The following is a 23,104-nucleotide window of genomic DNA, read 5'->3' as shown; positions in this document are numbered from 1 at the left end:
CAACTATTGACCTGCTATAATGTTCTTCTTTGTCCACTGTTCACTGACCACTCTGTGTTATTTTCCTTATGTCATGCAATATTGTGTGTAAGTGATCTTTCTAAGTGATGAAGGAACCATCAGGTGTCTGGTTCGGTGTTGAAACCCATGTGTAAAAAAGTGTATCAAATAGGAGTGTTCATGTTTGTATTCAAGATGCATGTCCCTAATACAGTGATATCTGGTCAGGTGCACTGAAAATCTCACCAGTGATGTAAAATCTTAAAAACAAAAACAAAAAAACCAACCCAAAACATGAACCCAAAATTAATATTGAAGATGACAAAATGTGAAGACATTGTACTATATTTTCAATATGATTTTTGCATAAATGAGTACGGTGTACTATTTTAGCTTATTTATAATGCACCAGCCAGCATAGTGAAACCAGCATAGCACTTCTCCTTTTGCACTGTATATATGAACTGCTTTGGCTCTCTCCGGTGGTCCCAACTGGTTTCAAATACTCTGGTAGAAATGCATTAAATGTTACTGTATAGCTTCATTTTGTAACAATGAATTGATGTTCCTTATTATGTTTTTTTGTTTTATTATATCATTTTTACTGTTACTGTTATTGTTATTGTGGTATCATTAATATGGAAACATTGTTTGCTATGAAATCTGGTTCCAATCAAAATAACTAATAGGCTTTTTCCTGTGTCACTGAATAATAAATACCCACACCCACACACCCACACACACACCCACACACACACACACACACACACACACACACACACACACACACACACACACACACACACACACACAAACAAACATCCCCTCCCCCGATCAAATCATTTTGAAATATGTTATCCTATTACATTTATTGTTATGGCTTAAAGCCCTCAGCCTACTAAGATACTTATTGGACATTTAATAATGTTGCAAAGTGTATTTACAACAGCCCCTCCCACCTCTACACTCATACTATTCCTCCCTTTTCTAAATCTTGCTTTTTAGATGTCTCCATCTTGTTTTTAATACATGATCAATACATTTATTTGAGTCTTTGCTGTTGTCTTTTGGTGAAAAACATGTTGTCATAATATGAATGCATGCAGTAAATAAAAGTGATTGGATAAAATAAATGACTTAAGTGTGTGAAGGGATGGGATGGGAGTGCATTGAGCAGAAGAGTATGGTGCATCATGCACATCATCCAAGCATAGTATTTGTGTAATTATTATTTCATAGCTTTACTTTGAAAAAGAGTCCAGTACTGTAGCTACATATCCTCATAGCCAAAAGATACACCTGTACAATTTCAACCTGAGGAATATTTATCTGAACCTATAGTATACACTACAATCATTCATACATCAATCAATCAATCAAACATTATTTTGCAGATTATATAAGCACAATGCAATGTGCTTCACAAAAATATAAAAACAGTTCTAATATGGCACATAATGTAATGTATAGACAAATACAGTAGAAACCAGTCAAAATAAATAAAGAATATATATACAGTATATACAGTATACACTATATGGGCAAAAGTATGTGGACACAATTATCATCTGGGGCTTTTTTCATGGTTTGGGTTAGGCTGTAGTTGCAGTGAGGGGAAATCTTAATGCTACAGCATACAATATGATTCTAGAGACTTGTATTCTCCCAACTTTGTGGCAACAGTTTGGGGAAGGCCCTTTACAGTTTCAGCATGACAATGCCCCCGCATACACAAAGTGAGGTCCATAATGACATGGTTTGCCAAGTTTGGTCTGGGAGAACTTGACTGGCCTGCACACAGAGCTCTGACCTCAACCCCATCGAACACCTTTGGGATGAATTGGAATGCTGACTGTGAGCCAGTCCTTCTCGCCCAACATCAGTGCCCGACCTCATTAATGCTCTTGTGGCTGAATGGGAGCAAATCCCCATATTCTATTCTAAATACAGTGGGAGAAATAAGTATTGATAGTATTGTAAATGTAAATGTATTTCCAATGAGCCTATTCAAGTGAAATTTGCACCAGACTTTGGTATTAACTCAAACAATCCAGACAACAAATCTAAACATTAAAGTCCATATGTAAATAAAGTTATGTGTAATAACTGGACAAAATACTGGACAAAATGTTGATGTGTTCAATACTTATTTCCCCCACTGTATCTATAGAATAGACTGCTGCAACCATTCTAAAATCTAGTAGAAAGTCTTCCCAGAAGAGTGGAAGTTGTTATAGCAGCAAAGGTGGGACCAACTCCATATTATGGGTTATTAGCCTCCATATTATGGGTGTGATGTTAGGGTGTCCCAATACTTTCGTCCATATAGTGTATATTCATACAAATTAATGTAAACTCATAGTGCTTTACAAAACATGCAATAATAAAGTAAAAATAAAATCAGTCATTATATCAAATTCAATACAATTAAAAGTCAAACAAAAGAAATGAGGTAATAATACAATAACAAGCGTGGGGAGACTGGAAGGTCATCTGCAGTGCGCAGTTTAGCCAGCTGTGATGAGTTTGGAGGGCCCTTTACTGTAGGCTGTGATGAGTCACAGGGCAGCGGGGAGACCTGCGGGGAGACCTTAGAATCTCTGCAAATAAAATCGCATCACAATTTGTGAAAAGTGGGTCATAAGAGGGCAAAGACCGCGAGTCGTCTCGACTTGTGGCAAAATAAGTGTCAGACCTCTGGAGGGCCCCAACACCTAGCAGTGACTACATCTCCGGTGAATTCACCCCGGAGCAGTTCGCTGCTGCCCTCCAGCATCTAAAGCCAGGGAAAGCTCCGGGGCCTGATTCCATGCCCGGAGCTTATTCTCCATGCCGCACCCGCCTTGAAGTCCTGGCTGAGAGCGTTCCTCACTTCCTGTTTGTGCCAACTCAAGATCCCCAAAATCTGGCGAAGAGCCCTAGTTGTTGCGATCCCTAAACCGAATAAGCCTGAAGGGGACCCTAATGCCGCTTTTCCATTACAGGGCCAAAGCAGGCCAGCCCGCTTTGGCCTGCTTCTTTTTCCTTTTCCATTTGTCGGCCCAGGTCGCGTCAGCTCGGTTCGGCTCGCTTCTTTAGCTCCACATCGAGTCCAGGGTCTAAATTTTGAGATCCGGATCTTTTTGCCAGGCTGCGTGTGACGTTGCACACCGTTGATTGGTCAATGGAAATCGTCATCCCATGTCCCATCCCATAGATTTCTTCACTAACCGCCATCTTGAAATACCACATTCACTCTTGGAAAATGTCACTACAGTTTCTGTAATAGCTTATTAATAAAGATTCGAAAAATTATGCTGACCATCGTATTATCTTAGTTTAATGTCATTTCAATGAATCATAGAACTTTTATTTACAACAAGCACAACACAAAAATCGCTATTATGCACCGTCTTTGTCCGTGAATAACACCGGCTGTGGAGGTGGTACAAACACAATACTCCTTTGCTAACTTCACCATCGGTCTACGGTCATTTTGAGGCTTAACCACCGCGCTGACACCCCGAGAAGTTATGCTTTTAACCGTAAACTCGATGAACCGGGAGTTCACCCGCTGCCGTCCAGCCATTTTCGCCGTTCACTCATGAGTCAAATGCCGGTTTTAACAGGGAATTCGCTCCGCGCTGTGTCCACGGTGATAGGAGTGGAGGATCGACTCCATTCAAAAACTTAAAAGAGTTACCGTCCCATCTCTCTGTTATGCATCGCCTGCCGGGCCGTGGAGCTTAATAACCATCTGCTCCATGATAGGCTCACTATAACAGCGGAGCCCTCCCGGCGTCTCAAGTCGAGACATCCATTTGTGCCTGCCGCACAGGATCTCAGGCAGCAATGCAGAGATCTTAACATCAGTGCGGCAGGATGGGTGGATTATATGTGGCGCACGGAGTGGGAGGCAAACACCTCCAAACTCCGTGACCACATCCCAGTCGCCGGCCCTGAGCCCCTCGGGATGGACTTGCCAAGGCTATCCTGGGTGAGGCTCAATTGTTTCCGGACCGGCGTCGGGCGTTTCCGCTCATCAATGCACAGATGGGGCTTGGCCCCAAATGCATCGTGCGAGTGTGGCGCAGAGGACCAAACCGCAGACCATGTTATCCTGGATTGCCCGGTGTACCACCCACCCAACGGGATGCATGGTCTGTCGGTATTAGATGACGAGACGATGACGTGGCTTCTGGAGGGGTGTCCAGAAATATAGCCCGGGTGAGCCCCTCAACCAGGTCTCGGGGTGGTAAAAGGGTAGCCCCTCGGCCCCGAGCCTGGTGGAGCGGAGAGGAAACAACAACCCATCCGAAGAAGGGGAGACCTGGAGGGAACGGGTAGTGAGGAGAGGAATTGTTTTGATGTCCTTCTGTATTGACTGTGCTGTGGGGAGACCGGGAGGTTAAGTGTGATCAGTTTAGTTGACTGCTGATAATCTTGCGCTGTAGTCCGTTCAGTAGGCTCAAGAGCATCGAGGGACGGGGGAGCAGAGTTTATGAGGCTGAAGAGTATGTTGCTTGTTAGATGGTATTCTCCTGATCTGTTTAAGTGGAGGCCAGCTCTTATAGGTCTCTTTGCCTCCAGAATATGTTCCAGTGGTCAATACATTTCAGCCTTTTAAGTTTGCATGCTCCTGAGAGCCAAGTGTTAGGGCTTAGAAGCCGGCTAAAGTCGAAGTCCACTGATGAATGTTCAAGGTCCACTGATGAATGTTTCAATCTTAAACTAGAGAGTAGTGCCTATAGTGCCTGACCAGACCACCGGGCAGTAATCTAGTTGTGATAATACTTGAGTCTGTAGGACATATGTGATAATACTTGGGTCTGTAGGACATATTTGGTTACATGTGGTGTTAAAAAAGAAGAGCATCTCTTGACTACATATGCTTCCCATCTTTTGCACAAGTGAGTATGTTATTTGTAGTGTAGTGTTGTGTAGATTGTTGGGCTAAAATGTAATATTGTGTTTGCAATGTCTACATTATATTAATAATGAATGCAACTTATTTACTGTCACCTGTCTTAGAGCAGAGCAGTAGAGTTCATGATGGAAGGACAGACACTGATGCTCAGTTGTGAGCAGAAGATAACATAAAGACAACACCCAGACAGACCATGCATTGAGGGGTTCCACTCATCTCCAACAAGGCTTATCTGGAGAGAGAGAGCGAAAGAGAGAGAGAGAGAGAGAGAAGGAGAAGGAGAGATAAAAGACTAGAGATATTAACATGTTGATAGTGTAGTGTAGTTGAATATAATAGTGATTAAACGGTGCAATGCAGCGCAGGCAGGTCCTGCCACAGCAAATTGCAGATAAAAATTGCCCCAATGAAGTCAACGCTTCTGCAAAACAGTATTGCTTCCTTGCAAACCACCTTAGCCAATTCCCTGGTGAAGTTGGATTACATCGGGTGTTTATGACCAATCTATTGTGCTCAAGGAAGTAGAGTACATTTCCTGAGAGCATTTCCAAAACATGATTTGAACTGAAAGCTAATATTATTTACTTACAAAATCTCTGTTTTGATGTTAACAAATCAATAAAACCCTAAAGAAGAACACCACTCGTCTCTATTGTATTTAACCTTTTATTTATCCAGGTTAGTCTTATTGAGCTCAAATATATTGTTCAAGAGGCTGTATTTTGGTAGGTAAATGTAGTGTACTGACCCCAAGCGTGTGACGCATTTACTCCAGTCCACAGGGTGGCAGTACTCTATTTGTATAATGGTTTGACAACATTTCATGAACAACAAAAATCTGTCTTGTACGTACGTGGCCTTTCCTCTTGGACTTGCTGCAGTAACTCACCAAAATGGTAAGTGATTTGTATTTTTTCTTTTTACATTCAAAGAATAACGTATGATTAACGTGATTAAGACATGTTTATATTTTATTGCCTTTGTTGCCTTTTTGCTCTCATTGAAAACGTGCCGTTTAGTTGTGCATTGGCATTTAGTTTTATTCTGTTCATGATGGCTAACTAGCCTAGCTAGCTATCTGCATTTTCATTCAATGAATCAATGTTTGTGGCTAGTTGTCAAAATAGGTAGCCACCCATACTGGCTTATCTAACATTCGATTTCAGATTTAGATTCAATGTAATTGTCAGTGGCAGAGTACAAGTACAAAGACAGCGAAACGCATTCGGCATCTAGCCAGTGCAATAGTGCAAAAGCCATAAAAGCGTGGACAAATATATGTATTTCTATATGTTATTTGGAAGTGTGGAAAAACAAGTTAGCCATTGTGTTCCCACTTTGACACAGGGATTGCCATAAAGACTTCTCTCCATCAGCTGTCAAATAGCTGGTGGCTATATGTCATTCTGCTAGAAACACATTTCTTCAAACCCACTTGGTTATTCAGAAATGTCTGAGGATACTATGTAGACTACGTGTTCTGAACCGCCACCTGTTTGTCTATCTGTCCCCCACTGCTTGCAGGAGCTTGAAGCCATGACCAGATACACCAGTCCGGTGAACCCGGCTGTGTTCCCTCACCTTACTGTGGTCCTACTGGCGATTGGAATGTTCTTCACTGCATGGTTCTTCGTGTATCCTTTCATGATAGATGTCTATGACAGATAAATAACAGCAGTGTCCTTACGTCCTCCCCAAGTGGTCTACCCCAGTCCTAACATACAGTAAAGCCTGCACACCCTGTTGATCCTAAATGTTCAAATGGAATAGTAGATGCCTAATTATGTCTGTGCTTGCTGTATTACTAGCAAGTGGCCTTTATAGAGATATATATATATATATTGTGACTGACCAAAGGTTAATGTGGAAAAGAAGTACAGTAAAAGGCTTGATAAAAGGATCCATGCTGCCAGTGGGTAATAAGCATATAAGAACATAAAGGGCTAAGGGCATGTGCTAACCTACGTACTTAAGTTTAAGACAGACTGGATACAGCATCTGTCATTGTGTATACATATGTTTTGGGCCTTAACTCTCTCCCAGCTATGAGGTAACATCAACAAAATACACCAGAGATGTGTATAAGGAGCTGCTCATCTCCCTCGTGGCTTCACTCTTCATGGGCTTTGGTGTGCTTTTCTTGCTACTCTGGGTCGGCATATATGTCTGATGGTAAGGAAGTCATGAAGCCTCACATTAACTGTCAAAATAACTGTTGAATTACGTAACCCCTGAATTATAATCAAGTTACAGTTATGATTGACTAGTGTTTTAATATCCACTCATGATTGACTAGTGTTTTAATATCCACTCCTCCTTTGTGTCTTCAGTTACTGATTTTGATGTGATGAACAACCAATACAGACAACAGACAAACATTCCAGTGGTGGGGGACATGGACATCACACAAGCTCCACCACAAAATACTGGGTTTTGGATTGGACTGCACTGATGACAGGATGAGAATGGTGTGTTGGGTTTACCCTTCACTAATAAAGGGGAATTTGTAAGAAACCACACATTTGTTTGTCTTTTCTAGGTTAATTGTCACAAATGTATATTAGAATGACACGTTGATGTGGTAATGTTTATATTATCAATGGTACAAACAGGAGCGTAAACCACTGGGTTAGAATCTGCATTTAAGAAATAGTTCCACTTGGGGGTGCTCTAGCATAATCTTCACAGATGAATAACAAAAAATTAAAAAAGAAGAATTTGTCTTAAGCCTGGTACACACATAAAGAACAAAACAAACAAATACATACTGCATGCATATAATTTAGCATGGAACATACAAGTGCTTCTCCTGTCCTATAACCAGGGGTGCACATAACTTTTTGGGGCCAGTGCTCAGAGGAGCACCTAGGGATGCTGCTTGGTGCTCCCCGAGCTCGCGAGTCACGACCCGTCCCACAGGATGGATAAAAAAGGGATACATGGATAACTTATATTAGCAAAACAACATGTATTCATAAATAAAGATGAACGAACAAATGATTGTGTGCAAAACAAAAGAAACAAATGCAAAATCAAATGACTGCTCTTTAAGCATGAAAGTCTGTCAGACTCCTTTAAACACAATGAAATCAACTGACATCTCTTTAAGCACTAACTGAATGTCTGTTCTTTAAACACAATGAAATCAACTGACATCTCTTTAAGCACTGCTCTGTTCTGTAAACACTGAAATCAACTTTTCAACAAAAAGTTACAGCCTAAGCATTTATTTATGCTACAAGCTTAATCATCATCATCACTGCTCTCTTGACTGCTGTAAGTTATCACTGTCCTCAATTTCAACCATGGTAGAGGATGTTGTAGGCTATCACTTTAAATAGCTCATTATTTTGATTGTGCAACAAAGTCTTTTTTTTTCTTCTAATAGAATTCCCAACCATATTCACTGGGTCAGGGGTCTAGGTGCGATAATGAAGCTGTAAAACAAACGTCTGAACGTTTGAAAGCTTCAGAGAAAAGAAACGTGAAGTTCCTTGGTGTTGTTTTTCCTTTTAGCGACGAGTCGTTCGGGACTGAATTGTCACGTGTCGGCGTGTTAACCGTGCGATACGCGATACGCGGAATGAAAGTACAAGTTACGATACTTTCCGAATGTTTTCGTGAGGGGAGTCGCCGTGGTCGTTGTGATGGCGTTACGGGGCTTGCAGTGATGCAGCAGTCAGCAGTCAGCAGGTGGATTTTGAGGAAGTAAATTCCTCTCCCAGCGCTCCCAGCTGTTGGTGCGCAAGAGCGCGTTCATGCCGCTGATCTTCCGCGCAGCATGCATTTTGGCGACGCATGCGCACTGGCGCACCAGTTATGTGCACCCCTGCCTATAACCCTCTATTTGGTTTACAGTGGTTTATTTGGTAAACAGCTGTATTCTGATCTTAGCCTTGAAAGCTGCTGTACTGTCAGATTCTTTGATGCTTTTTTTTTTTTTACTGTGTCTGTTGTGTGAGCGTGCTATTCTCTCAAAGAAATTATTAAAGTATGCCGGAACTCCATTGTTCTGGAGCCTGTGGACTGTCACAAGACGTATTTGACTGGCTCTGGCTTCAACTGGCAGCCATTGAAGCTCCATAAACTGGGCCTTTCCAATGTGCACTTTGTAATGGAAGCCCAACACCACTCTAATTAATTTATTCTGTGCTGTTTGAAGTTTAGTTTTTAGAGGTTTGTTGAGGTTCCAGTACCATGAGCTGATTGTGTAATTAAAATGGCATTGAACTAGGCATGAGGTTAGGGTTTTAAGAAATGTTTTGTTTAATAACGAGGACTTCCTGGCGAGGAACCTGGTCCTGGTATTGACTTTGCTCAGGACATTCTGGGCCATAGGGGTGCCTCCTAGTGTCTCATCTAGGATGCAACTTAGGTATTTGATTGAGGGCAGGGATGTTATTGTCACACCATTTTACCTTCCTTATTCAGCCTAAATTTTGACCCTAAAAGCATGGACTCTTCCCAATGTCACTTGTCCTGAATACAGCTTTTGTCCTTGTGGGACACTAGAATGGCCGAGTTGTCAGCGTAAAGGAACGGGGCTATTGCAGGCAGCCTTCATATCATTGATATATAATAGAAAGAGCAGCGGCCCAAGAACACTGGCCTGGGGACCCCACAGGAGATAGCATTGGCCTCTGATAGAACTCCACCCACGTCCACTCTCTGGGATCTCTTGGACAGGTATGATCTTAACCATCCTACTGTCCAAACCAAGGGCCTTAATTTTTTATAACAGGATGGTATGACTGTATCAAAGGCCTTTTGGAGGTTGAGTAACACAAGGCCACGCATTATCCCTGCATCTATCTCCTTCCTAATAAGATCAGTGAGATAGAGAAGACACTTGAAGATAAAAAAATCATGGATTGAACAGTATTTTGATCGTATTGTGTGGTGTGCTCTGATATTCCCAATACAGCACACCACATACATAAAGATCTGTCCTACAACAGTCTAGAGTCTCATCCCCCAAGCCAGAAATCTTGCGTGATCAGGGTAGTAGTACCCTGACTGACCCGTACGAGGTGTGTGCGTGTGCGACAGGGCAAATAAAGTGCAGAAGAACGAAAAGTAGAAGACGCGTCAGTCAGCTCGCTTCTTGATTGGCTACATTCCATTCCACTTCACAATCGGACTTGGGAGTTGTCAGTTTCGCCCATACACAAGAGGACTTTTGATCGTAAATATTGAACACGTTTAATATTTACGATCGTCGGCCCTGACCATTTTCCAAGCAGATTGTCGGTTGAAATGGACTCTTAACACACCTCACACCACAGGATAATCTTGTAGGATAATCTTTAGAGCCACCCGATAATCGGGCGTTTGCTGTCCTTGGTTGAAAGGGGGGGAATTGGGCCAAAATCGTCCAGATTATCTTTGTGTGTACCAGGCTTTACTGAGCTCCATCAGACATCTCTACATTATACATCAACAATAAAATATATCTGATGTTGGTTTATGAGTTTCTGTATCTCACTTATTAGATCCTTAAAATGACTATTTATCCACAGAATACAAGTGTAAATAAGGTGGCCTTCAAATGTCCCTAGTTATACTAAACTGTATTTAATTAATTAAATATAGTTAATTTAACTATAGCTGTATCTGTCTGTTTTTATTTAGATGCAAAGTATTGAAATGACAGTACATTCACATGGAAAACTGATGGCTATTTTAAAACACTGGTAGCTATTTTCAGGGAGTATTCCGTGAGAATCCGTGAGTTTAAAACCTCAATCCCAGATTAATCTTTGAGATAAGAATAGAGTAGTCTGTCACTTCTACTCTGCCACCTTGTCTCCAGGGTCATACATGATCTTGGTCTGCTCCAGTGTAATAAGCTATGTAACCTCTATGCTATATTATCGCACAAGTTTGTGATAATCTTGACCTCAATTAAATATAATTCCAGTCAAACTGGGTCTGAGATTACAGTACTTAACAATGTCTGTTTTATAGTAGGTTTGTTTTTCTCATTTGCTTTTTTTTTTTAAAAGTAAAAAACAAACAAATTGGAGAACAAAGTATTTAATAAAATTACAAAATGGTTGGATTTACATAGAATTTTAGTCAACATAAAAATATTATAAACATCCATCCATGTAAACAGCACACCTTAACCTATAAACAAGGCAAACTGAATGTGAACACCTCTGACAGGGGAATGAGTAACATGTTATTCCAAAATGTGATGATGGAATTCTAACCTACTTTAGTAACAATCCTGATATAAATTCATAGCAAACTGTTTTAAAACAGTTACATTCCATGGGAAGTAACATTGCCCTTTAGACAGGTAAATCATAATGATTAACAGGTTTAGTACTCCAGTACCTCTAAAATTGTGACATGTTTTACCCCTGTACCTTAAGTAAACATGTTACATTCAACTTTATTTACAGAGGATTTCTTTCAAAAGGCCACACAATGTAATTAGACTGACAATCCTGATTAATACAATACAATACAACAAAGGTGCCATGGCTTATGTAATTTAACTCACAGTGCCCAGTAGTGTCAATTATTGCCTCTCTTTGTAGCAATCCATCCTAGATTGGTACTGTCTCTTAAACTGTGTCCATTTAGGTTAACCCATTGTAGATTCCTGGCCCAGTAAGTGACAGTGTCCACACTAGTGTCTGGCTTGCCTCTATTTTCAGAAGAGCAGGTTGGGAGTTCCTGTCATTTCTTCACTGACGAGCTCGGGCAAAAGCATCACGTAACCACATAGAATCCTCATACAGCCTTGGGTCTCCCAGATACTCTGTTGTGCGTTTGTAGAAATAGTAATACAACACTGCAGCTGTACACAGAAACACAATCAATTAGTGCCAGAACACATCACAGAATAAACAACACTACCATATGTTAATTTCTTAGTCTTGGTAAATGAAGTGGACATAGTGAAAGAAGGCAATCATTTACCAACTCTATGGAAGACAAAGAGGACTTGGAGGCCATTGGTCCATATAAAGCGGTTTGACTCCAGCCACCTCAGGTTCTATAAAGAAGCAGACATAATTACAGTTTAAAACGTGTGAGGACCGAAAAGATAACAACATCAATTCTTCTGAATTAAATACTGAAAACAAAATTAAACTGTCTGCTTGGCCAAAACTGTGAGGCAATTCATAGCTGAATCTTGTTTCTATCTTTTTCTCTATGCTACACCGATGGGCTTCCTCAATGTGAGTTTTACAGTACTGTACCACAATCCAGCAGTGGAAGCAGATGCTGAGGGTGAGGTAGAGGGCTGAGAGCAGCAGCAGGGCCCGGAAGCGTTCCAACAGCAGGGACACCAGGCCCACCTGGAACACGTAGGTGTTGAACATCATCAACAGGATGATGATCACGTTGAACAGGATGGCGATGTCCTGGATGCTGAAAATCACAATTACACATGACCACATCAGAGGTAAAGCACAACACTCACAATGAGCAGAACTGTCAGTGTTTTCGGGGAGGACGTAATATTATTACCATGTTATAACATCAAAATCGGAGGTAAATACATTAGAACCTAAATAAGCTATAACAATCACAATATCAGTGTATCTTTCCGCTCCTACTTACATGAAAAGCACAAGCTGGATGACAGGTGCTGCCCTTAGAAGTTCACTGAAGGAGTTGACAAAAAGATCATAGGCCAGTAGTACCAACTGGATCAGCAGCACCAGCGAGTAGTTGTTGGTCTGGAGCATCTTCGGGAATAGTCTGGCCCTGCAGCCACTGCCAACTGCACACAGCCAGGCTTCACAACCTCCCTCTGACCTCGGTCTCTGTCCCTCTGCTCACAGGCCACAGTGTGACTTTAGTGGCACAACCACCTTTAACGTAATCACCTTCTTCACTTTAGTTTAGAAACACAATAGACCCAAACTATGTGGTTGTTTAACAAAATAGTCTTTGTTTCCATGCCAGTCCAACTTCTTAACTAGGATTCAATGAACAGTCCAGCTCAGATATCAATGTTACAACTCAATGTATCAGGTATTATCCATTCCGACAACTTTCAATGCAGAATATTGAACATCTCTCTCTTTACATGTTCAAGATTAAAAGTAAAACTCCAATAATGTTTGTGTTTGAGTATTACGATCTGTCCCGCATAAGGGATCATAGGATGTGTTTGTCCTCAAATTGAGCATATCAGTCCTGGTGGTAGCCATACTGAATATAGAACCAGATGCTTCATTATTGACTTTTCTCTTTTAACGGTGGGTTTTTCTCATGATGATTGATTGATTGAAAACTTTATTAGAAGATTTGTAGGAGTAGGTACATGAAAGTACATATTACATACAAGGTCAACTAACAGAATAAAAACCCAAGAAAGCCACTGGCTTATTTCAATTGGGGTCCTTGATTCTCAATTCATCGTTTATCGTTTTATCGTTTATGATGATGATGATGATGATGATGATGATGATTCTGTGTCCTCTCGTCTAGTTCTTCCATGAAAGAGTAGGTAGATCAAAGTAGTTCAAACATGCCGTGCCATATTGTTTTCCCATCACAGACGCCTTGCCTCAATTTGTGTACTCGCTAGGTTAACTGACTGTAATGAGCTAAAACTGTTACACACAGGCTGGCATGGAGAGGTCACGGAGGGGATTACCGATTACTTTCACGGAGTGGTTGTTGTGGTTGTTCATTCACCGTCATATTCCTGGCTAACATCAACCAGGCAGTCAGTTTTCGCTTAAAACAAAGGACCTGGCATCAATTGGCCAACGTCACAACTAATTAGACTAACGTTTGCGAAATAGTTGAGTAGGTAGAAGTGGCTTCAGTTAACAGACTAGCTAGCTACTGTAAGGTTAGCAACAAACATGCTGGCCAATTTAGATAACACGCTTGTGAAAGTCTACCCTCTGCTAGTTAATGTATGAACCCCACATGTTCATACCGAAATGAATGAAAAACAATTCTTAAAACTTACTGAATACTGGAGTTCGGCATGACTGAAATCTTTAGCTGCTAATTACTGTGAAATCTAGCTAGCTTGTTATCCAGCTCACTAACTTGTTACCCCGAATCCCATGGTAACGCCATTTGTTGCCGTTAACCTTCTAATATAAAGGAAACTACATTTCTAAATGTGGAAACTAACTAATTAAATAAATCCATCATTATGTAATTGTGATGAACATATCATTTTAGCTGATAACCATCTATATGAAATAAACTACATTTACACATAGTAAATATCTACAATAACAAATGAGAATGCGGAGCTAAACGGAACTTTACGGCAACGCCAACTGGTTCCTCGTTGCCATCTAGTGGTGAGACATGTTGAAAGGAAAGTTGAAAGTCTCTTCCATGAGGTGGTGAACTAAAGGGTGGCTAAACAGGTCCCCGTGTTTCGGACAGGTGCATTCTCGTCAGACTGCGTATGAGTTGACAAGCTGGCAAACAGTGTTGTTTAGCAGTAGTTTAAAATACTAATACGCCCGTTGTGTACTTGGAGGCTGATAACAGAGATTTTGTGTCAGGTTAGGTGAGTATGAACTTGGGCTGCTACTACATGGCACATAACTTCATACTGGTTACCTTAACTACAGTGCTTTGAGTCGTTACTCATTAACTTTGTCTCCAATACAAATACAAACTGCATATCAAATAGGAAATTGTCATGAATTACAAAGTCGAAGGTATGCATAACAGCACGGCTCAGTGTTTATCACAATTGTGTTTTCACAGCTACGTTATTCACAAGTTGACTTTTGTCTAATGTCTAAGAGCATGCAGACGTTTTGTTCACAGTAGCACTTTTCTTAGATGTTAAATACAATTTTGCTATAAATATACTGATATATTTATAATACTGAGCCTATACTTTTCAGGGCTTGTTACAAAGAGTGAAATTACTTTAAAAGTATCTTTGATTGATCTCAAGTCCAGGTAACATGACATGGGTAGGCTATGTGTTTATTCATGTTCATAGACCACCATATGCTTGTCACAATATTTTCTCTCGCTATCAGAAGAGCATTATAATAAGACAATGTTTATAACTCTAGCTGACCTTCATCCTGGACTGTAACTGAGAACATTTTTAGACATTTTCACATGAAGGTTTGGGTGGTGCTGGTTCATGTTTCCAAATACTTTGTGTATCATCAATACTGTAGGCCTGCTCAGTATACTACGGTATATACAGGGTGCATAATATGCAATGTTATTATTATTAATAATATTATTGTTTGGAATGTGTTGCATGCCAGTGATGTCGTTAGGCATGGGCAGTCGGGTCTAGCCCCGAATGTTTTATGAATAGCCCCGGATCTCCGGATCCTGGAAAAAAGTCGCCATCTACCGCATCGCCATCGATTTAGCGCAACGCCCTCCCCATTGGATTACATTTGAGTGATTTGATCTGGGCTGCATTTTGAGTCAGTTATCATAATTGCTTTAAAGAACTAAATCACTGTAGGCTACTTGGTGTGTGTCCTTCAAATGTATTTGTTCAGTATATTTCCATTGTAACACCTTAATTTTCCTATATCTCTGTATCCCATATGCGCTGACAATCGGAATGGTTATGTCAATGCAAACCACTGCAAATGCTTTATTTGCATCTCACTTTTCCTCTGGCTGGCCACCTCCTCTTACTGCACACAAGGAATTATCATCATATGACCCCATCCTGCTCTTTATACTCCACATCCTGGTGCAGAGTAAATGGGAATTCGCCCATGGCCGTTGTACCTCTAGTTCTAAGTATGTCAACATGTGCATTGTAGGACAATGGCTGGCATACACTATATGAGGATGAGCTTTTTGGGGGGCCAATGAGAAATTATTATGCCAGAGGTAGTCTAAGCTAACACAAGTCAACTCTCATTTTGATTACACAACCAAATAACAGCCAGTAGCACTCAGGGGTCAGGGGCCAGGTCGCATGGCTACCACCTGCTGTGTTCACAGCAGCTCAAGATACACTAGACTATACAGTCATAGCTCAATATGTGGTCTGCAAACTCTGCACTGTAATGTTTAACAAGGGAGGTCATGCAGTATTAGGCGTGTAACAGTGCTGTCTAACGATCCTGACATGAAATAAGAATCTTTGACACTCAAAGACGGAAAACAAAGAAGGGAAACACTTGAAAGAGAATAATGGAAGGTGTTTATGGTAGTAGGCATGTTTTGTGCTGTGTTGTGTGAAATGTTCTAGGTTGTTACACAACCTAACTGTAACGTGATCTGGTTTTTGTTTTTTTAACAACTAATATAGTTAATGATAAATGCATAATATCTCAGGTTCACTGCTCTTAATTGTGCGGATCCGGCACATTCCCCTCTCTATATGACTGATGTACTCTATTCAACACACTAACATTACGTTTTACATTAATGTGAAGTGAATTCCAGAGGTGAATAAATTCTCTCTCTCTCTCTCTCTCTCTCTCTCTCTCTCTCTCTCTCTCTCTCTCTCTCTCTCTCTCTCTCTCTCTCTCACACTCTCTCTCTCTTTCTCTCTCTCTCTCCTCCTTCCTTCCTTCCCTGCACTGCAGTAATGTCAGGCTGGCTAAAGGACGGGGAGGTGTTGGTGGGGGAGGGCAGTGGTGAGGCATCACCATGCAGCCCCATGCAGAGAGGAGTCCCACCTGGAAGCCCCTGGCCAGGGCGAGGTCGTGGACTTGTGGCATCACCCAGCACCAGGGAGGGTGTGTCAGGGATGGTACAACCAGAGACTATGGGGAAGGCCAGAGAGCTGTTTTTCCTGTGTGATAAAGAAGGGAAGGGATTCATCACCAAGAGGGACATGCAGGTGAGCAGCAAGTGGTACAGATATTCTTGGTTACTAAAAAGCATATTATCCTCCCCTCACTTTCTCCTTATCTTTCTGGTTATTAGAGATTACAGGGGGAGTTGCCTCTCTCCCCTGAGCAGCTAGAGTCCGTTTTTGAGAGTCTCGATAGAGAAAGCAACGGCTTCCTCACTCCTGTTGAGTTTAACACAGGCCTTGGTAGGTACGGTAGACCTACGGTTCTTTCATGTCTTGAAATCCTATTCATTTGACTGATCAAAGTGTGACTACTAGTGTTTACCATATGAACCTTCTTGTCGGTCCTATTGATACTTGACATGATTGGTTGTCTCATATCCCCTGTGCCTCTCACTGATAGGTGATTTAATGGGGGGGGAGGAGACTGAAGAGAAGAGCCAGGAGGAAGCAGAGATGAAGGTGGACCCGGCCAGCCTCAGACTCACCCAGATCCTGATGGAGCTGGGAGCCGACAAACTTTACAAAGAGTGAGACTACCGTACCTGTGCTTTATGATGATGAACCTTGATGATAAGAGATTAAAAGAACAATGGTGTTCTCCACTACTTGCTGATGTAACCCAGGCTTCAGACCTGCCCAAGTGTGTGCACTGTGAGTGAATTATGTCAGTGAATGTACAGTATATTGGTGGGTCTGATTGAAGGTGTCCCGACTGTAACAGTAGAACGTTGTGTTGTGTGATGTGTTGTGTGTCAGTCAGTGGGAGCTGTGTTCTCTATGGTGTGAACTCCAGCGGGACAGACCAGAGCTGCTGAGTGTCCTGGAGGCTGTTCTGGTCCATGTGGTGTCCCATCTACAGGACTCACTCAGAGAGAGGGACAGTCTGGAGCAGGCGCTCCGCAGGTCTCTAACCAACCCTCGTCTTATCCCTCTCTTTTTTGGGGGGTTAAAAAAAAAGTCCCACTCATATTTTTATTGGACAGATATAGTGAAGACAGACAGGAAGGTAAGGGAGAGAGGGCATGTCAGCAGGCCATGGGCCAGATTCGAACCCATGCGACATGGGCATGTGTGCACTGTAGACCACAGTGCTAGACCACTGGACCACCCCAGGCTACTTCTTATCCCTCTCTATGCTTTATTTAGACAATACCCATCTATACAGCAAGATAATGTCATTGTACTGTCAAGGGCTCACCAGTAAAAAGGTCTCAATTGTGTGGGTTTTTTAACTGTAGCTGTCAGTTTCTTTCTCTTACTTTGTTTCAGACGGGAGAGTGATCATGATAGGGTCGTCCGATCAATGTACGAGGAGATGGAGAGCCAGGTCAGAGAAGAGAGAGAGAAACGCCTTGCACAGGTACAGCATATACAAGTGGATGATGATGATGATGATGATGATGAACGAAGGATGATTGAATGACAGAAAGGATGATTATAAATTCATTACTGTTAACCCAAGGACAGTGTTAGACAGTGGGACAGAAGACAGCAGGTGCAGGAGGAGCTGAAGACACGGGAGCAGGAACTGGAGAGTATGCTGGCCAAGCAGAGAGAGGTAGAGATCACAATGATATCCCACGGTCAATCAATAAGTCTCATACATCGTAAAAATGTTGTATGTCACCGGTGACAATAACAATCTGGTGAACATTTGACGTCCTTTATATGACTGTTTATTCATCTCCCAATCCCTCCCTCCTTCCTCAGCTAGAGACGAGGATACACCTACTCAGCTGTGAGCAGGCCGATGTGAAGGGACAGAACCAGCAACTGCAGAGCCTCAACCTTCAGTTACAGGAGCAAATGGAGGCCAGTAGAGAAGACCTGCAGAGTGCGCTGGGCCAGCTGAGTCTCATCCAGGCCAACACTTCCCTGGAGCAGATGAACAGACAGAAGTAGGAGGGTGGTGGGACAGATAGCTACAGATAGCTACAGATAGCTAACCCAGGCTTACATGCTTTGCTATGCTGTGTGTTTACTGAGGATCAAATACACTTGGTGTTACTGTGTAGCAGCTTCACCTCATTGGAACTCATTGGGTGTCTGTGCCCTCCTCTAGGACAGTGCTGAAGGTGTCCAAGAATATGCAGAAAGAGAAGGACAGCCTGATGAGGCAACTGGAGCTACTGCGGTACGTCTGCATATGCTGGCTGGTTGTACCTGCATCACTCTGTTTCTTTGTCCAGAGAACAAATGTAGTATTTGTTATAACAAATAACAAAAATAATAATTGTTTGTGATGTAGGTCAAATTGCATTTTATTTGATAAATCATTCTTTATTCGTTTTTTGTTAATTCTCAACACAAACTTGAAATACAGTACGTCAAAACAGTTTGGTAGAGCTCTCGGTGGAATGGTACATTCTCAATATCTCAATGTCTAAATATCTTTCTCCTCTATAATTATCTATTTTCTTTCATGTTCAGGGATATGAACAAAAGGCTTCGAGATGAGAAAGATGCCCATCAATCCCAGAAGAGGGTTAGTCACAGGCGCTCTCTTCTCTCTCCTCCTCTCCTGCTCCCTCCATGGAGTGGACATGCAGGGTCCTCCTGGACTCATTCCTTATACCCATACTAAGAAGGCTCGTCTCTTGACTTGACGCTCTTGAAATGTGATGGTTATTTACTGTTCCCAATGTTTTAATTATTGTACCAATCAGGGGGTATTCCACCAACGTCAAGTCTCGTGAGATCAAAATGAAGCTGAATTTTTCAATAAAAATCACAGGATTGATCAAAATAAGCCTGGATTGTCCTTTAGCGACATTGATGGAATACCCCCCAGGTCAATCCTATGCTGATGCTGTGGACAGCCCTTCTTGTGGCTAATGGTTATTGTTTGGAATTGTGATCACATTTGTGTCACTTTTTAGGGGCTCTTTTGAAAGGCTCTGGGCAATCTGTGCTGTTTTGTCCATATTATGTGGCCAAGGAACTGAATAATTGAGCTTATAGGTCAATTCTGCTGTGCTGTTCAACACAAGGGAAGGGGTGTTTCTAAAGTAGTTGTAGACAGCATTATTTATTAAGATCGCTTTTACTGTGTTAATGTTATTTTGAAATGTCAACTTTGTACATTAAACTTTTTTGATCAAATATTTTGTTTTGCATCAGTACAATATGGAAAATGCACACAAAGTAATAGCTATGCTATGAGGTGATTGCAACCACAGCACTCAGAAACCCTAGTATACTGTACAATTAATGTCTTTGTATTCACTTGCTATCCATTTAGCATTTGTAAAATTGTCGTTGAGTGGATCTAAAGTTTATTTACCACACTAATGAGTATGTTCACCACTTTGGTGCTAAATAAATATTGTCCTCTCTGTTATTTTGCTTTCAACTTAACCATTTGTTACACATACACTCACAGATTGAATCAACTGAATAGATACAGTTAATAAAAGCAGGTTCATACCATAACCATACAGAAATATAAAACACAACTGAATGGGAGAAAGCAGCCCATTCACATTTGAACCATTCGTCATAGCGTATCCATTCATTCAATATTTAAAAACTTTAATGCTAGACATTGTTTTTCTTTCTCATTCCCCACCCATCCTTTCTGTAGACTCGCAATATCAGAAAGCCTTTGCAGAAAAAAGGGTCAATAATCGGTAACTACTTACTGCAAGACAAACCAATTAAAAGGTTGGTATTTAATAAATAATGTGTGTTCTATACATATAATGCAGTTTTTAGGCTACTGTAGTACATGTGAGTATGAATCTAAATAGAATCGATCAAATGATGTGTATTAATGGCTTGCTTCAGCGGTAATTAATGTCTTGTTCTATTGATTATAAAGACAGCTCAGCGAATCCAGTCAGGTGGAGCAGGACTCAGATGGGATATCAAACATATCCAAGAGAAGACAACCATCCAGTGGAGACTTTTATGAAAATGATGATGATGAACAGACTAATGGGATTCAGGTACTTAAATACTTGGATGGGATTTTTACTGGCACTGCAGATTTCATTGCATACCACATAACAATGGGATGTTTCAATGCTAGGGTAGTGAGAGGACGAGAGCGGTGCAGATGTTAGTCTGAGGACATTTGCATTCTGGAAAACTATTATGGAACATCTTTGAGGCATACTGCTGCCATGACAGAAATGTATTGACTGTGATGCTGGTCTATAGAACAAAATGTGTGCTATAAGTAATGTTGTTGAAATGGTTTACTACATCCCATTAAGCATTTGATTCTGATATTATATGATTAGCATTAACACTCTCCTACACAACTCCTACAACCCTAGGCTAGAATGATCAGCCCCCAGCGAGTATTCAAGGTGGTTTTCCTGGGCAACTCTGGGGTGGGCAAGAGCTCTTTCATCCACTATTGCTGCAAAGGACATTTCCCCAACACAATGAGTTCTACTGTCGGTAAGGGGTTCTACTGTCAGTCTTTTGGTCCTTTTTCATATTACAGAGGATTGAATATGTGAATCTGTCCACACCAAGCAGGTCACCCTGACAACATGTCACTGAATATTTGTCCAATGAATGGCCACAGTAGGAACAATGCTAATGAACAAATCACAAATTGGAGCTTGATGTGCCCTGTATTTTTTATGTATATTTTGTTAGATTAATAATCTAGACTAGAGAATATTCTAATAATCTAATCTAGAGATGTAGCACTATGATAGTAACAGGCTGCCGATCCTAGGTATAGACTTTCAGATGAAGAGTGTCACACTGGGCTCCACCACCATCGTCCTCCAGCTCTGGGACACTGCAGGACAGGAGAGGTTTGACACAACACACACAACACATATCACACTACATTTTGAGCAGCTCCTATTTCCAACTAACCATTTGATATATTTTGAAATAGTTACATAGTCTTACTGTTTAGAATATGCTAATATGATACTCTTGACATGAAATGTGTAGCTTTGTGAAGGACATAATGGTGTGTCACTTTGTCACTGTATGATGTCTTTCAGGTTCCTCAGCATCACTCAGCAGTACTATCGCAAAGCTGACGGAATCCTCACCATGTACGACATCACCCGCTCTTCCTCGTTCACAGCAGTCAGAGGGTGGATGGACGGTGTGCAGGTGAAGGCTGGGGATGTTATCGTGGCTTGACATGCAAATAAGGCATTTGAAGATTTTTGCATAAACCCATGTGACAGGTTGTGGGCAAAAGCTAAATATGATCATCCTTATTGGCACTTACTGTATGTCATTTGTGTAATTAAATTGTGTGATTCTACAGCAGTATACTTTTTTCAGTTTTCACTTTAATCTAATAAAGAGAGTACAATAACCTCTTTCATTACTTAGGAGAGGATGTCTGAGGGAACAGTATTGATGCTGCTTGGGAATAAGATGGACATGGCAGACGATCAGGAGAGGGCAGTTACCACTAGAGAGGGACTACGATTGGCAGAGGTGAGGTGAACTTGATTCTTATGACCAGAGACTTTTTAAAGTAACACTGCTGTCAAGTGTTTCCTTTTATGTGAACTATGTTGTATATGTTGTATATGTTGTATATGTTCAATACAGCAGTACCAGGCTGTGTTCTATGAGTGCAGTGCCAAGACTGGATGCAACATAGAGGAATTGATGATTCATCTGGCAAGGTAATATATCTCCTCAGTGCTGTGTGGTTACTCTGGTTGGTATTACTCTTAAACAATGTTGGATTAACATAGTTGTACATAGTACATTTGTACATAAGTGATTTGTAATTGCATAGTAAAGGAGCTGAGCAGTTTCTAACTTGTATGTAGCAGTCAGGGGAGGCTGGTGGAGGTAGAAATCAGAGGACGGGCTCATTGTACTGCATGGAATTAAATGATATCAAACACGTGTGTTTACCATTCCTCATTCCATTCCATGCATTGCAATGAGCACGTCCTCGATTTCTACCTCCACCAGCCTCCACTGGTACCGATAGGAACCATTCTATCCCTGTCTCACCTCAGGTTGTTGGCTAGCAAGCAGGACCAACAACATGAGGACACACTTCGTCTGGCAGAACCCTCCACTAAAGAGAGACGGTGCTGCAAATAGGCAAGAAAACTGCCTTTTTAAATGACATGTTAGAATAGATCATTTATAAGCGGTTAGGTCAGGATAATGCACTATGAGCAATTTTCTTCTTGTCTGACCAAGTTTGCTTGGATGTTGTACAATGTTGTCCCAAAATGTAACCATGATTGTGTCCATTGATTGTGTTCACCAATAAATAAAGATAATCATCATGTTCTGTATTCACATGCACCGTCTTCACTTTACTCTCTTTCACCATGGTAGGCAACTGTGTTTACAAGCAAGTCAATGTGCACTGACTAGCCTGCTGGTGGCAGCCATGCACTTTATTTAGCCTGTTGGTCTGCTGCTGCTCTGCTAAAAGGGGACGGCATGGTAGGTAGGCAGGCAGGCTTGGCATCTGAGCGTCAGCTGAAATCTCT

At 41.4% G+C, this 23,104-nt stretch overlaps 4 protein-coding genes across 4 annotated transcripts; 3 read left to right on the top strand and 1 right to left on the bottom strand.

Annotated features, from left to right (window-relative positions):
- The first annotated feature begins 5,731 nt into the window (after window positions 1-5,731).
- On the top strand, window positions 5,732-7,423 carry tmem258 (transmembrane protein 258). The gene is made up of 4 exons (XM_080539928.1): window positions 5,732-5,802; window positions 6,431-6,540; window positions 6,950-7,078; window positions 7,237-7,423. Exons 1-3 carry the CDS (start codon window positions 5,800-5,802, stop codon window positions 7,074-7,076), a joined length of 240 nt encoding a protein of 79 aa, XP_080396054.1. The 5' UTR covers window positions 5,732-5,799; the 3' UTR covers window positions 7,077-7,078; window positions 7,237-7,423.
- A 3,565-nt stretch (window positions 7,424-10,988) lies between these two features.
- On the bottom strand, window positions 10,989-12,693 carry tmem138 (transmembrane protein 138). Its single transcript, XM_080538998.1, has 4 exons — window positions 12,488-12,693; window positions 12,124-12,295; window positions 11,840-11,915; window positions 10,989-11,717 (listed from the first exon to the last, which is right to left on the bottom strand). The coding sequence occupies exons 1-4, from the start codon at window positions 12,613-12,615 to the stop codon at window positions 11,605-11,607; spliced, it is 489 nt and encodes a 162-aa protein (XP_080395124.1). The 5' UTR covers window positions 12,616-12,693; the 3' UTR covers window positions 10,989-11,604.
- A 1,588-nt stretch (window positions 12,694-14,281) lies between these two features.
- Window positions 14,282-19,951, top strand: cracr2b (calcium release activated channel regulator 2B). Its single transcript, XM_080538851.1, has 10 exons — window positions 14,282-14,417; window positions 16,438-16,694; window positions 16,781-16,892; window positions 17,053-17,179; window positions 17,409-17,555; window positions 17,922-18,012; window positions 18,115-18,210; window positions 18,363-18,550; window positions 18,715-18,786; window positions 19,083-19,951. Exons 2-10 carry the CDS (start codon window positions 16,440-16,442, stop codon window positions 19,234-19,236), a joined length of 1,242 nt encoding a protein of 413 aa, XP_080394977.1. The 5' UTR covers window positions 14,282-14,417; window positions 16,438-16,439; the 3' UTR covers window positions 19,237-19,951.
- A 987-nt stretch (window positions 19,952-20,938) lies between these two features.
- LOC308165490 (EF-hand calcium-binding domain-containing protein 4B) lies at window positions 20,939-22,703 on the top strand (the record flags this gene model as incomplete). Its single annotated transcript, XM_080539642.1, has 6 exons — window positions 20,939-21,059; window positions 21,346-21,427; window positions 21,626-21,740; window positions 21,969-22,076; window positions 22,194-22,270; window positions 22,616-22,703. 6 exons carry the CDS (start codon window positions 20,939-20,941, stop codon window positions 22,701-22,703), a joined length of 591 nt encoding a protein of 196 aa, XP_080395768.1.
- Between the last annotated feature and the right edge of the window lie 401 nt (window positions 22,704-23,104).

Source organism: Nansenia antarctica (assembly GCF_963989245.1).
Source record: "Nansenia antarctica genome assembly, chromosome: 9".
NCBI lineage: Eukaryota > Metazoa > Chordata > Actinopteri > Argentiniformes > Microstomatidae > Nansenia > Nansenia antarctica.
Note: the sequence above shows the minus strand (reverse complement) of the source record. Positions and strands in the feature narration are given on the sequence as shown.

What these genes read in the sequence shown, in the direction of transcription:
- cracr2b (XM_080538851.1), top strand. Translation starts at nt 16,440, where the DNA reads ATGTCAGGCTGGCTAAAGGACGGGGAGGTGTTGGTGGGGGAGGGCAGT. An exon ending in GAGAGAAACGCCTTGCACAG is followed by an intron (nt 18,013 to 18,114) that starts GTACAGCATATA and finishes TGTTAACCCAAG; the next exon opens with GACAGTGTTAGACAGTGGGA. An exon ending in TGCTGGCCAAGCAGAGAGAG is followed by an intron (nt 18,211 to 18,362) that starts GTAGAGATCACA and finishes CTCCTTCCTCAG; the next exon opens with CTAGAGACGAGGATACACCT.
- tmem258 (XM_080539928.1), top strand. An exon ending in TTCACTGCATGGTTCTTCGT is followed by an intron (nt 6,541 to 6,949) that starts GTATCCTTTCAT and finishes ACTCTCTCCCAG; the next exon opens with CTATGAGGTAACATCAACAA.
- tmem138 (XM_080538998.1), bottom strand. Translation starts at nt 12,615, where the DNA reads ATGCTCCAGACCAACAACTACTCGCTGGTGCTGCTGATCCAGTTGGTA. An exon ending in ATCCAGCTTGTGCTTTTCAT is followed by an intron (nt 12,296 to 12,487) that starts GTAAGTAGGAGC and finishes TGTGATTTTCAG; the next exon opens with CATCCAGGACATCGCCATCC. An exon ending in GCTTCCACTGCTGGATTGTG is followed by an intron (nt 11,916 to 12,123) that starts GTACAGTACTGT and finishes GCTTCTTTATAG; the next exon opens with AACCTGAGGTGGCTGGAGTC.